This window comes from Emys orbicularis, chromosome 2, assembly GCF_028017835.1.
Source record: "Emys orbicularis isolate rEmyOrb1 chromosome 2, rEmyOrb1.hap1, whole genome shotgun sequence".
Lineage (NCBI taxonomy): Eukaryota > Metazoa > Chordata > Testudines > Emydidae > Emys > Emys orbicularis.
Genome location: NC_088684.1, coordinates 235,455,778 through 235,470,564, shown reverse-complemented (window position 1 = coordinate 235,470,564; position 14,787 = coordinate 235,455,778). Strand labels below are relative to the sequence as shown.

Genomic DNA, 14,787 nt, shown 5'->3' with positions numbered 1-14,787 from the left:
CATTTCATTTGTACACAGACTCCAATATTTCATACCAAGGTACCCTTTTTGCCACTAACTCCCGTATTAAATGTTGGAAAAGTATTTTCTATAAAGTCTGTTTCATTTCTGTATTTTTTATTATTATTTTAATGCTACAATTTTTTTTTTACAAGGTTGCAGGTCAGAAGGGAAGAGTCTAAGATTTAGACTCCAAATCTTAGACTCTTTCCTTTTTATCTGTATAGCCGGAGACAAACAGCATTGGGGGCTAGAAAATAACACTCACTACTAACATGAACATTACAGTGCCTGCAGGGGGCACATTCAAAAGCCTCTGTTATTTTTGTCTTTCTTATCCTTGAAATGTGTAAACTAGAGATCTATATACACAAATGTTTTCTCTGAAGTTTTAATTTAAAATTTCACAGCATCTATAAAAAACAGACAAATCCCTATACATTCCCTCCAACAGCAACATGTACATTTAATATATTCTTGAAATCCCATTTTATGGCTGAATATTTTTATTGGATCTACAAACTTCAGCACTGCACAAAAGTAGATTTCATACTGATTCAAACATTTACATGCACACCATCCTGTACACACCTCAAACAGGTCCAGACAGCCATAGACAGAGGGATATCCTAATTCTTGCATACAAAAAATCAGATTTCTAGTTTGGCCATCTAAAAATTACTCAAGTGTTCCTTAAACTCTTAGGTAAGATTGAACACATTGTTTCATAATTCTGAACATATTACTTTGCTCAAATATTAGAACAAAGATTTTTAAGGAATGCATATGTTAAAAATACAGAATGTTATTATTCAGAAGTTTTAAGTGGGGCAATAAATTGAGCCCATTGTTATGGTGTGTGTTTATTTTTACCAAATAAAGAAAATCTGGGCTCCATGTAGCATGTCATAACCAAGATTTACATGCAGCATGATTTCTGGATAATTTTTAAAATTATGCAAATTTTCACCTTCTGGTGCAAGCCTCTCTTGCTTCTGAAAATTTAGCGACCTCCCCACTCTTACCTGACTCCTGCTCCCCAGCTCAGGAATGCTCAGTCCCTGCTCTTCCAAAATCTGATGCCTGTTTAAAGAGCACTGCAGAACAAGACAGGCCCCTAACTCTGGATGTGTCTCGACCCAATGACTGCATGCACACAACCTCACAGATTCCACAGTTGCCTGACCCCCACATCCCTAGTTGCTGGGAAAGTGGTAACAAGTAAATTGAGAACAAGAGAATAACATTTGGTTGATTTATGTGACAGAATGAGAATTTGTGGCAAGTGAAGAGCAGGAATCCAGCTGCAACCAATCTGCACTTTAAAACAGATATACTACCAAAAGTTTGGTCAAAACCTCATCTCTACACAAGCCAAGAATATTGGCTATATGCAGTGGAGAACTGCAGGGATCCTTCCATCAAAGCTGCAACTCTGTGGCTGAAGTAGCCACCACTAACGCGGTGACACACAGAAATGGGATGGGGAAAACAGCCAGAGTAATAATGGATCCACCAGCTCATCTCTCCATGCACTGTGAAATGGGGCCTACATGAGTCCCTCTAGAGCTGTACTCAAGCAGGAGTTCCATAACTCCTACACTGTCTCCTCAAACTTTGCAGTAGGCCTTCCGCATTCAGGGCCCTCTGGGTCTAGAGAGAGAGAGCAGGGTCGTCAGAATTACCTTTGGACAAGAAACTTCTTACAATAAAGGATGAAGCTAGAATGGAGGTCTGTAAAGTACTCACTGGCATCTATGCTTGTCAACAGAGATTGGAGAGGCAACATTTTTACACAAGGAAACAAAACCACCATGGTCAACATGAGAAATATAAATTATTCCTTATTAGAGCATTTCACTTTGCTGTGTGAGAAAAACTAGCGCCTCCTTGCTAATTGTGATCGGCTTCACTTCTAATATTGCTCTACAAAAGCACATTACACCATAGAGCCCAGATCACCCTCCTTCTGGATACATTTTATAATGCATTGAATCAAACTAACTGGCTTTATAGACAAACTCACTCAATGTCCCACATCAACCCCTTTGTTTTTCTCTCTCAGGTCTTCCCGGGGGGGGGGGGGGGGGGGGGGAGAAGGGGGGGAGGGAAAGGGCTTGAGGGTACCCCACAGGAAGGAATTCCCAAGTGCGCCTTTCTGGTTTCAAAGGGTTTTTCTGAATTTGGGTGATGGCAGCATCTACGCATCCAAGGTCAGAGAGAAGCTGTAACCGTGGGAGTTTAATATAAGCCTGGAGTGGCCAGTATTAATTTTTAGAATCCTTGTGGGCCCCCACCTTCTGCACTCAAAGTGCCAGAGTGGGGTATCAGCCCTGACAGCCTCCGTGTCAGCACTGGTGGGAGCACAAATAGCACCAGCACATTAATTGACAGAGCTGCATTGATGCCAACCCTACAGGTGGGCACAGGTGAGCCAGGATTGTCTTGACTGAACTAAGTCAAGCTTTATCCCTGGATTAGTTCCTCTGGTACATGCACTCGCCCTTGTCTACGTTCAGGGTCAGCATTTGTGCAGCTAGATTCACAGATTGCTGAACTGGGGCTATCCCCCGAGTGCAGACAAGGATCCAGCAGCTTCTGGTTCTTTTAGCCATCATGTCAGTTAAACATGGTGATAAATAATGGGCTCAGCCACAGGAGCCTAGCGTACACAGCACGGATTTTCCAACAATCAGTACTTCAGAGTGGAGCCACCAGAGCTTAATATCTCAGACTGATCTTTTTTGGGCATCCAGAGACAAAGCACAGTAGTTAAAGGTTTTCCTGACTTATTTGTTATTAAAAGAGAAAATTCAGAGGTACTGTTTTTTGCCTTAACAATGTGGCAAGGAAGCCTTGAACACATCATTAAGACTTGGCTAAAGGCTTTTTCTAAGTTGAGACCACCAAGGTAGCTTTCTTTATAGCTTATATTTCAGACCTCAAGAGAGGTTTGAAAACATGATTCTAATTATGTTGTTATCTCTCTGGGTATTTAAAGCTTAATTTATAAACAAATATACCATTTATCACATAACTCAATGTGAGGAGTGCGGGGAGAGAGAGAATACAGATTCACTGGAATGTTACTTGTGAAAACTTGCTGGAAGTATCACATGGAATAGACAGAAATCTCGTCAAGTTAATAGTACCTTAATAGATGCGCCTGCAAAACGAGAAAGTTGTTTGATGTGCTGTCCCTGCTTGCCAATAATGGCTCCTACCGCCAAGGCTGGGATGAACAGATGAACAGTTTCAGACTCGGGCTGTTGCTGTGGAGAAGGAGGAAAGAAATAATATGCCATGAATGTTTTTGAACATTATGAATCAGACTGACAGGAAAGAGGTATGGAGCACACATGCATGGAAATGAGAGAGAAATCTTTGATCCCCTGTTAAATTTAAATGTTTAATGACGATCATGAAATCCAACTGTATATGAAAGAACAATTCAAGCCTAAGATGATTCTTTCAGTCTTAAAAAAAAAAGTTGTGATTTTAACATTTCCACTTTAAGACCATAATTGAGAGATTTTTAAAAGGGATGTTTCATTTTTGGCTATCAACTCTACCTTGGTGTTTTTCCAGTTTATGACTGGGCAGATTAGACTGTTGCAAGTGTGCAAAACTAAATGGACTGAAGGTTAAATAAGTGAACTATTTCTAGATTTCCCTTTTGTTTAATTTTGAAGGTAAATTACACTGACCTTGACACACAAATTGCATAACGAGCCTTAGAGTTACATATATTTTACAGCTTCCTTTGTGTAGGAGTGATCTGGAATGATACATAACCAACTTTAAAACTGCCACTGAGCCCTCATGTGTAAGATTATATAACAGTTGTAGTCTTGGCAGCAGTCCCAAAACAGTAAATTAAATGCAAGATTAAGAGTTTCTAAATTAAATGCAAGGTTAAGAGTTTCTGAAATCGCAAGGACCATCCCATCTCACCACAGGATATCAGACATCAGCAACACATCTCGAAGAACAACCGTTACAAAAGGTAGGTAACCGTTTTTTCTTCAAGTGCTTGCTCATGTCGATTCCATTCTAGGTGACTCACAAGCAGTGCCAATGGAGGTAGGCTCGGAGTTCATGGTCTTGCAGCACTGCTCTGCCAAAGCCAGCGTCGTCTTGAGCTTGTTGGGTAAGCGCATAATGAGAGACGAATGTGTGGACAGACGACCAGTTAGCAGCCCTACAGATCTCTTGGATTGATACCTGTGCCAGGAAGGCTGCGGACAACGCTTGTGCCCTAGTCGAGTGTGCCGTCACGATCGCCGGCGGAGGCACCTCCGCCAGCTCATAACAGTAGCGGATGCAGGCTGTAATCCAGGATGAAATCCTCCTGGCTGACACTGGGCGACCTTTCATTCTGTCTGTCACCACAATTAACAACTCAGATGACTTACAGAACAGCTTTGTTCTATCTAAATAGAAGGCCAGTGCCCTCCTGACATCCAGGGTGTGTAGCCTGCGCTCCTCATCTGACGTATGAGGCTTTGGAAAGAAGATGGGTAAGTATATGTCCTAGCCAGTATGAAACTATGAAATGACCTTGGGCAGAAACGGTGGGTGCGGCTCCGAAGTGAGTGCCCTGATCTCGGACACTCTGTGGGCCGACATTACCGCAACCAGAAACAAAACCGCAACCAGAAGAGAAGCAGGAGAGAACAGGAAGCTGGCAGCTTTATGAGCCTCGACAGCATAAGATTCAGGTCCCAGGGAGGGAAGGAATCCCAGACGTGTGGGTAAAAATGCTCCAGACCTTTCAAAAATTGGGTTGTCACGTCATGAGTGAAGATCGAACTGCCTTGGAACGGATGGTGGAAAGCCGAGATAGCAGCCAGGTGGACCTTAATCGATGAAAGGGACAAACCCTGGAATTTGAGGTGTAGCAGGTAATCCAGGATCTCCTGCAGTGAGCCCTGCTCTGCTCAGATACACTGTTCCGAGGCCCAGCACATGAACCTTTTCCATTTGGCCAGGTAAGTCGTTCTCATGGAGGGTTTCCTGCTACCCAGCAAGACCTGCTGAACATAGGCTGAGCATTCCCATTCGTCCACATTTAGTCATGCAGTAGCCTTGCTGTCAAGTGCAACGCCTCCAAGTTTGGGTGCAGAAGGCTGTCGTGGTTCTGGGACAGCAGGTCCAGCCAGAGGGGAAGCTGCAGCGGGGCAGCTACCGAAAGGTTCAGCAACGTGCCGAACCAGTACTGGTGAGGTTACGTGGGGACTATTAGGATAATCTTCACCCTGTCCTGCTTGATCTTCACAAGGACCCTGTGAATTAACGGCACTGGGAAGGCGTACATCAACCCGCCCCCCCCCGACCACAGGAGTGGAAAGCTGTTTGATGGGGGTGCCTGTCCATCCCCCAGAACGAACAGAACACATGGCATTTCCTGTTCTGCCAGGATGCAAACAGGTCCGGCTGGGGTGTCCCCCACCTCTGGAAGATTACGCTGACCACCTCCGGATGGAGCGACTACTCGTGGCGAGACGAGAAGGTCCTGCTGAGGTGATCTGCTAATATGTTCTTGGTTCCGGGCAGGTGCATGGCTACCAGACGAATGGCATGCCGCACACAAAAATCCCAAAGGCTGAGGGTTTCTTGGCAAAGAACCGACAACCTAGCTCCGCCCGGCCTGTTGATGTAAATACATTGCGGCGGTGTTGTCTGTCAGGATCTGCACCACCTTGCCCTTCAGGTGGGGCAAGAAAGCCTGGCAGGCCAGACAAACTGCTCTGAGCTCCCTGTCGTTGATATGGAGGGCCAGATTGTCCTGCAACTAGTGGCCCTGGTTGCTTAGCTCGCCCAGGTGGGCTCCCCTGCACAGCTCTGAAACATCGGAGACCAGGGTCAGCAACGGGGATGGGGCTGAGAAGGGAACTCCCTCAAACACCGACCCAGGGTCCACCCACCAATTCAGGGACTCCCAGATATGCTCTGGCACCCTGACTATCTGGTCTAGGTCATGCCTGTTCGAGATGTAGACCAAAGTCAGCCATGCTTGCAGAGGCCGAAGATGGAGCCGGGCATGACTGACCATGTATGTGCATGTGGCCAGGCGGCCCCAAAAACTGAGACAGGTGAGAGCCATGGTCTGAAAACGTGCTTCTGGAAGAAAGGCTCTGGCTCATGTGGGGTCGAGAATTGCCCCAATGAACTCTATTCATTGCACCAGCCTTAAGGTGGATTTTTTCTCATTTATTAACAGGCCCAGGTTGCAGAAGGTGGAACGCACCAGATCAAGGCTCCTCTGCACTTGTTCCCGAGACCTGCCTTTGATGAGCCAGTCATCGAGATACGGGAAGACCTGGACCCCCTCAACGTCTCATGTAAGCAGCCACTGGCGCCATACATTTTGGGAACACCCTCGGGGCCAATGAGAGGCCAAAGGGCAGTGCCATGAATCGAAAAAGGCGTCTGCCCACTATTAAATGGGGGAAACGCCTGTGACCTTGGAATATAGAGATATGGAAATAAGTGTCCTTCAAGTCGAGGGTGGCATACCAGTCTCCCGGATCCAGGAAGGGGATGATGGAAGCCAGGGAGACCATGTGAAACTTCAACTTTCTGAAAGACTCGTTGAGGCGACGCAGGTCCAGAATGGGTCTGAAGCCCCCTTTTGCTTTCGGGATTAGGAAGTAGCGGGAATAGAATCCCTTTCCTTTCATGTCCCAAGGAACCTCCTCTACGGCCCCCAGATGCAGGAAGTCCTCGACCTCTTGAACGAGAAGTTGCTTGTGAGATGGGTCCCTGAAGAGGGATTGGAGGGGGGAGCTAGGGGGGAAGGAAATGGGTCGGAGGGGCGGCTAAAAATTACATGGTATAGCCCTGAGATACTATGTCCAGCACCCAGCAGTCCGAGGTGACCTGTGACCAGGTCAAATGGTGGGGACGAGGACGGTCGAGGAAAGAACAAGGTGGATCCTGGGAGCTGACTGGGGCATTGCTCTCGAGCACACCTTCAAAATGAGCGCTACTAGCCCCCAGGATGCTTTGCCGGGCTGGGCTGCGCGGGTGAGCGGGAGGAGGAAGGGTGGTAACGACTAAAGCTCGTGTCTCTATCCCTTCTCCTTGAAGACCCTGGACGAGGCTGCCAAGGTCTTGGCAATGGGGCGTCTGGAACAGCATCTTTGCAGACTGCAGCATATGCATACCCAGCGAGCGAAGGGTGGCCTGGGTGTCCTTTTAACCCATGCAGCCTTGCATCCATCTGCTCTGCAAAGTCCATTCCCATCAAATGGGAGGTCCTGGATCAAGGTCTGCGTCTCTTGGGATAGGCTGGCGGTCTGAACCCAAGAGCTGCGCCTCATGACTACTGCCAAAGTGACCACCCTAGCCGCTGAGTATGTTGCGTCCCATGCCATTTGGAGAGAGCATCTCGCTGCCACGGTACCCTCCTCCACCAGGATGCCAAATTCCTGAGCCAAACCTTGAGGGAGGGACTCCTTGAACTTACGGAGGAAGTTCATAAGTTAAAGTTATACCTGACCAAAAGTGCCTGGTGGTTCACCCCCCGGAATTGCAGGCTGGCTGTTAAATACATTTTTGTCCCGAAAAGGTACAGTCTTTTGGCCTTTTTGTTTTTGGGAGTTGAACTGGCCTGCCCCTGCTTCTCCTTGTTGGCCACAGAGACAACCAGTGAGCCCGGATGTGGGTGGGTATAAAGGTACTCAAACCTCTTGGCCAGGACGAAGTACTTCTTTTCAGCCCTTTTGGAGGTAGAAGGGATGGATGACGGGGTTTGACAGAGGGCCTTAATTTTCACGACCCTGTCATGCAATGGTACTGCAACACGGGTGGGGTAGAGGTAGAGAACACACTGAACAAGATGTCCACCTGCTCGGCCATCTCCTCCACCTCTAGGCCCAAGTTCTCAGCCACCTGTCGAAGCAGGGCCTGGTATTCCTTAAAATCGTCTGGCAGGCTGGCTCTTGACGATCCCACGACTGCCTCGTCTGGGGAGGACGATGACGACTGTACTGGGGTGGAGGGGGGGAGGCGCTCCGGGGCATCAACCCCCATGGGGGAGTGAGGATTTTGGAGTGGGCTCCTCTACCCCGACCTCCGAGCATGCTTCATGCACCAAGCCCGAGGCCGTCACCTGTTTCTCCGAGGTGCCGGCAGTTGAGCGCTGTGAAGGGGGCATCATCATCACCAGCACTGGCCGTGCTGCCAAGGCAGCAGCATGGATGTTGACACGGCCTCAGGTGCCCAATCGTGCTGGTGGAGTATCGGCAAGGGGCTAAATTGCCCTGCCATGCTGGAGGAATCCCCTACCGGTGACCATGTCGGGGCCATTGCCGTCTGTGTCTGCCTGCTAACTGTTGCTGCTGGAGACCAGTGCTTGGAGGAGGATCAGTGCCGGGGCTGGAGGGAACCAGTATCACAACGGGGAGCACTCCCACAGGGCAGGTGACGGAGATCTGCGCCAAGAGGATGACCAGCCGGAGGGTGAACAGTGTTGGTGGTACAGAGACCAGCGCCTCCCCCAGGTGATCCGTGTCAAGATGGCAGGGACTGCGAATGTGGTGAGGGTGAGCCCAAGAGGGCCTGGGCTGCGACACTGGAGATCTGTGATGTGGAGATGGAGAGCACTGCTTTGGCTCAGGGGATCAGCAGTGCTCCACTGCCCCTGGGGGTCTTAGCAGCTGGCTTGCCCTCATAGGGAGCCTTTGCCGCCTCCTGCAGCATGCGTGGTGCCAGCGGCACAGGTGGAGGCCTCTGCTCTCTCAGCACCAGGGAAACTTGGGAAGGCATCAATGTCGCCATAAGTTTGGGTCCCCTACCACTCCTGGGAGTTGGTGGTGGATTCTTTAAGGGGCTATGGGTCCACGTGGCTCTGGAGTGGCCAGGCAGCCTGAACTGGGTCATTTGCCCAATGCCCCATGGCCTTTCTTGTCCAGTACCGGGGAGCCGTGCTTCTTAGTTTTCTTTCTGGGCACTGGTGATGGGGAGCAGTGCCGGGAGGAGCTTGGTGCCGGGGATCGAGGCAGTAGGAGTCAAATCTTGGTGGGACGGCTCGGAAGCCGGACGGAAGGCAGCCTCCATAAGGAGAGTCCTCAAACGAATATTCGGCTCTTTCTGAGTCCCGGGGCAAACATTTTTTACAGATAGGACACTTGTCCTTCACATGTGATGCCCCCAAGCACTTGAGGCAGCTACTGTGGGGGTGACTTACAGGCATAGGCCTGTTACAGTCCACGCAGGGCTTAAACCCCAGAGACTGGGGCATGCCGTACCTGGGGCGAAGTCCCCACTGGGACTCTAACTTCTAGCTACAATTAATTACTTGACACTAACAACTGTAAACAACTATTTACAAGGCCCTAAGGCTCAAAGTCAGAACAGACTAAACCGGTAGCCCTTGCTATGCAAGGAAAGGCGCTCCGACTAACCACCATGGGTGCTAAGAAAGAACTGAGAGGGCGTAGGGCCAGCGGTGCCTGATATATTGATGCATGAGCACGGCACTCAAGGGGGCACCACAGCCAACCCTACGGATACTACTAAGGAAAAATCTCTGACGACCACACACGTGGGCATGTGCACACTTAGAATTGAATCAACATGAGCAAGCACTCGAAGAAGAACATACTTGTTTCACGTTTTTCTTTTCCATTGTTGATAAAACACAAGCCAACTATAATCTGGGGGTGGAAAGGAGACATCTTCTAGGCACAGCTCCAAGGACCAGGTAAAGAGTATAAAAATAGACATATTTAGAATGAAAATAAACTCTGCCAGTTGTTTCCGATAACTATGACACATAACTTGACATGTTTTTCTTCACAGGCACATGGGCAACTGGAATTTTAAACCGCTTATTTCAAATTAAATCAGCAGTAACATAACTACATGTTAAATCACTTACAGGAAACAGAATTCCTTCTTTCATTATCACATCAGATCCCATGAAAGACCTCATGGTAATGCCACTCACTCATCATTCAGAAGCAGTATCAATTTGTTGAAATAAATCAGCATTTTTAGTCCAATTCCTGTAAAGCAGTGGTTCTCAACCTTTCCAGACTACTGTACCCCTTTCAGGAGTCTGATTTGTCTTGTATATCCCTGAGTTTCATCTCACTTAAAAACTACTTGCTTACAAAAACAGATATAAAAATACAAAAGTGTCAAAGCACACTACCGAAAAATTGCTTACTTTATCATTTTACCATATAATTATAAAATAAATCAATTGGAATATAAATATTGTACTTACATTTCAGTGTATAGTATATAGAGCACTATAAACAAGTCATTGTCTGTATGAAATTGTAGTTTTTACTGACTTCGCTAGTTTTTTTATGTAGCCTGTTGTAAAACTATGCAAATATCTAGGTGAGTTAATGTACCCCCTGGAAGAGCTCTGCATACCCCTGGTTGAGAACCACTGCTATAAAAGTACTACATGAAATGGACTCAGTTTAGTAGCAATCCTTCCTTTCCAACCCAAATAGCACACCTCTTGTCCTCACTCTGTTTCATCTCAACTACTGCCTTCTCCAATTTTCTGGTCTCTCTGAATACCAACCTGGCCCCACTCCAATCCATCCAAAATGTCACTGCCAAAATAATCTCTCCCACGAGTTAAGTTGTTTCAACAACTCGCCCCCAGCACTCCTTTGAGTGATTTCATTGGCTCTGCACTGTGCTTCGAATCAAACGCAAACTTCTTGATGTTGCTTTAAAGGCCCTCCATCATGCATGCAGCCCCTACTTACATCTCCGACCTGATCTAAGCATTTCCCTCACCCTCCCTGCCTTGCCAGTGACACCAACTTCATTCCCTTCTTTAATAAGTATTTCCATGCCCTCCTTGTCACGTTGCCCCATGTTTGCAACACTGTTCCTTCTCAAACATGTTTGCCAAACTATTCTCTGCTAAATCCAATTCACTACTAAAACCTCACTTCTGTCATCTCACTTATAAGTGAAGAATGGGCAACAAAATGAAAAAAGGTAAATGAATGATCACGATAACTACATGCCTTACTGAGTAACAGTGTCGTATGTCACTCTAGTCCTGCCTCTCCTCCCTCCCTATTCATATCTGTTTACAACCCTCACTCATCTCATGTTAAATTTAGATTGCAAACTTTTCAAAGCAGGGACCAGTTTACTAGTTTTCTGAGGTGCCCTAGAATTTATATGGATGCTTGATGAATAATAATAGAATCTAGGGGAGGAGAAAGGGAGAAGTCTAATGAGTGATGTTCTAATTTATCAGTGTTTTTCAAATTCTACTCTGCAGTTATATAAAAGACATCTTACCATCAGGTATCGTATTTGAGAGAAGCATTTCCATTTAATTTCTTCTAACCGGCCATTTTAGTCTACAACAAATAAATTAAGTTGTTGTTGGGTGGGGAGGGTTGTTTTGTTTGTTTTAAGCACAGATGTCAAAATGATGAGGGTTTTCTTGCTCCCCTGGCAAGGTCTGACCGTAGTGCAGACAAGACAGGGGAACATCAGATTCAAATTGAATTTTTACTACTTCCCCACACCAAATATCCTTGTATTGATTGGAAGACTGTCCTCCACTGAAAATGCATGAGCACATAGTGTGATGACTAAGCCACCCAACATCATTACCTGTGCAAATTACTGGAATTCCTGGACAATCTTTCAAATTAGGCATTTAATCATCATTCAGTTTCCTCAGTGCCATGCCACTTAGTCATGCTGTTTTTCAGGAACCTCTAGCCTGGAGATGGCATCACAATTAAATTCCTAGTCTTACAAATACACCATGAGAACTAAATTCAGTGAAATCATTCTCCACTGCGTGCAGTCTAAGATTCAGTGTTCCCTCCCTTCTTAACTAAAAGGCCAGAATAGCTTTAGCATAGGTTCTGGCCTACTACAATGCCCCCAATCCTCCAGAGTCCTGCACCAAAAATGGGGGGGGGGGAGGGGAGGGGAGGAGATCTTACTATTTCTAAGGTAAAAAACCAAGCCAAAAAATCCCCGGAGACATCTTTATGTATTTATATGAAAAGAACAAAAAGAGTTCAATAGTTTCCGTTGCAGCTCACCTTTCAAAGAGGGAGCCATTCCCAGCTTTAGTAGAAAGAGATTCTCAAGACCACAAAGATTATGTGTTTTTAGGCAAGTTTACAGCACTTCTAATCGCAGAAGGATCATTGCATAGCATGCACATGTACACGCACTGGGAAGTCATGGCTCCACAGGGCTCCCAAGCTCTTCAGCAGGAGCTAGTTAGCTACTCTTCCACACCAGACCTCCAGGGGATATAGCTACCAAGAAAGAACCTTCTCCATCCAAGCATCTTTGGGGTAGGCAGCAAGGAGTGGCTCAGTATACTGGAGCCACTGCTGAACTTCAAGGCCCACTAATCGCTGCACAGATGGAAAGGTTTCTGGGCCCTGGTAGGCTGCTTGTGTCTCAGACTCAGACTTTAAGGTCAGAAGGGACCATCATGATCATCTAGTCCAGAGGTTCCTAAACTTTTCTTACTGTGTACCGTGTTCCAGCTCCCCGAGCCCGCGTACCGCCTTCCAGCTCCCCCAGCCGCCCACGTACTGCCTTCCAGCTCCCCCAGCCGCCCACGTACCCCCTTCCAACTCCCCCAGCCGCCCGCGTACCCCTACCCTTCTCATCACTGATACTTCGCGTCTTCTTCTGAACGCTACCCGTCTTTAGCCATCTGCCCATATTTCACTGTTACGTATAGATATAGTTACAGTGTGATGTATAATAATGGAAATAAAAAAAACCTGACTCAGTTCTGAGCTCACTTAGACTGGACAATTACTGGGCAACTGAACCCACACTGTACGGTGCTTGGAGGTGAGAGCTCTGTATGTCAGTGTCTCTGTTCTCACTGGCACATCTTGAAGTAAATTAACTACTGTATTTTATGTAACAAATTCCCACAGAGTTTTAAACCTTCATCTGAATAGCCTATTGTGAAAATGCGATAAATAATAAATAATTAAAACCATCCATTACACAATTTCTCCTGCATACCCCCTCCTCCCCCCGAGATGTCTCACATACCCCTATGGGTACACATTCCACAGTTTGGGAATCCCTGATCTAGTCTGACCTCCTGCACACTGCAGGCCACAGAACCTCACTCACCTACTCCTGTAATAGACCCATCAACTCTGGCTGAGTTACTGAAGTCCTCAAATCATGATTTCAAGACTTCAAGTTACAGAGAATCCACCATTTACACTAGTTTAAACCTGCAAGTGACCCATGCCCCATGCAACAGAGGAGGGTGAAAAACCCTCAAGGTCTCTGCCAATCTGACCCGAGGGAAAATTCCTTCCCAACCCCAAATATGGCAATCAGTTAGACCCACAGAATGTGGGCAAGACCCAGCAGCCAGACACCTTGGAAAGAATTCCCTGTAGTAACTCAGAGCTCTCCCCATCTAGTGTCCCATCACCAGCCGTTGGAAATAATTGCTGCTAGCAGTCACAGATTGGTTAAATACCATTGTAGGCAGTCTCATCATACCATCTCCTCCATTAACTTATCAGGTTGTCTTGAAGCCAATTAGGGTTTTTTTTGCCCCTACTACTCCCCTTGGAAGGCTGTTCCAGAACTTCACTCCCCTGATTGTTAGAAATCTTCATCTAATTTCAAGCCTAAACTTGTTGATGGCCAGTTAATATCCATTTGTTCTTGTGTCCACACTGGCGCTTAACCTTAACTCCTCTCCCTCCCTGGTATTTATCCCTTTGATGTATTTCTAGAGAGCAATTATATCTCCCATCAGCCCTCTTTTGGTTAGGCAAACAAGACAAGCTCTTTGAGTCTCCTCTCATAAGGTAGGTTTTCCATTCCTCAGATCATCCTATCAGCCCTTCTCTCCACCTGCTCCAGCTTGAGTTCATCTTTCTTAAACACGGGAGACCAGAAATTGCACACACTATTCCAGATAAGGTCTCACCAGTGCCTTATATAATGGTACTAATACTTCCCTGTCTCTACTGGAAATGCCTTGCCTGATGCAACCCAGGACTGCATTAGTCTTTTTCACATCTGCATCACACTGACAGCTCATAGTCATCCTGTGATCAACCAATATACCCAGGTCCTCCTCCTCCGTCACTTCCAACTGATACGTCCCCAATTTATAGCAAAAATTCTTGTTTTTAGTCCCAAAATGCAATTCTTGTTGTCTAGGCCTTGCCATACACCAAGCCACAGATCACTTTAAGGAGAACAGATGTGCTCATGAGACAGAAGAATTGGACTCCTCAGCCACTTAAAAACTCACCAATGAACCCCCTTGGCAGACATCATCCTAGCATTGAGGGATAGCTGAAGACGACTGGTCTACCAATTTCCCACCTCCACAGAAATATGGATGGGAAGAGGGGTAGTCACCACCTCCCCTAAAAATCTAGTAGGAGTGTCATAACTATAAAGGGAAGGGTAACAGCTCTCCTGTGTACAGTACTATAAAATCCCTCCTGGCCAGAGACTCCAAAATCCTTTTACCTGTAAAGGGTTAAGAAGCTCGGGTAACCTGGCTGACACCTGACCCAAAGGACCAATAAGGGGACAAGATACTTTCAAATCTTTGGGGGGGGGGGGGGGGAGGTTTTTGTTTGTGCTCTTTGTTTTGGTTGTTGTTCGCTCTTGGGACTGAGAGGGACCAGGCATCAATCCAGGTTCTCCACATCTTTCTAAACAAGTCTCTCCTATTTCAAACTTGTAAGTAAACAGCCAGGCAAGGCGAGTTAGTTTTACTTTGTTTTCTCAACTTGTAAATGCACCTTTTACTAGAGT

General features: G+C 46.7%; 1 protein-coding gene across 1 annotated transcript in view; it reads right to left on the bottom strand.

Annotated features, from left to right (window-relative positions):
- Positions 1–14,787, bottom strand: part of IGF2BP3 (insulin like growth factor 2 mRNA binding protein 3) — a 179,793-nt gene that overhangs the window by 13,529 nt on the left and 151,477 nt on the right. The window contains exon 11 of the mRNA XM_065400075.1: positions 3,153–3,272. Coding sequence (XP_065256147.1) covers positions 3,153–3,272 — 120 coding nt within the window. The remainder of the gene's footprint in view (positions 1–3,152; positions 3,273–14,787) is intronic.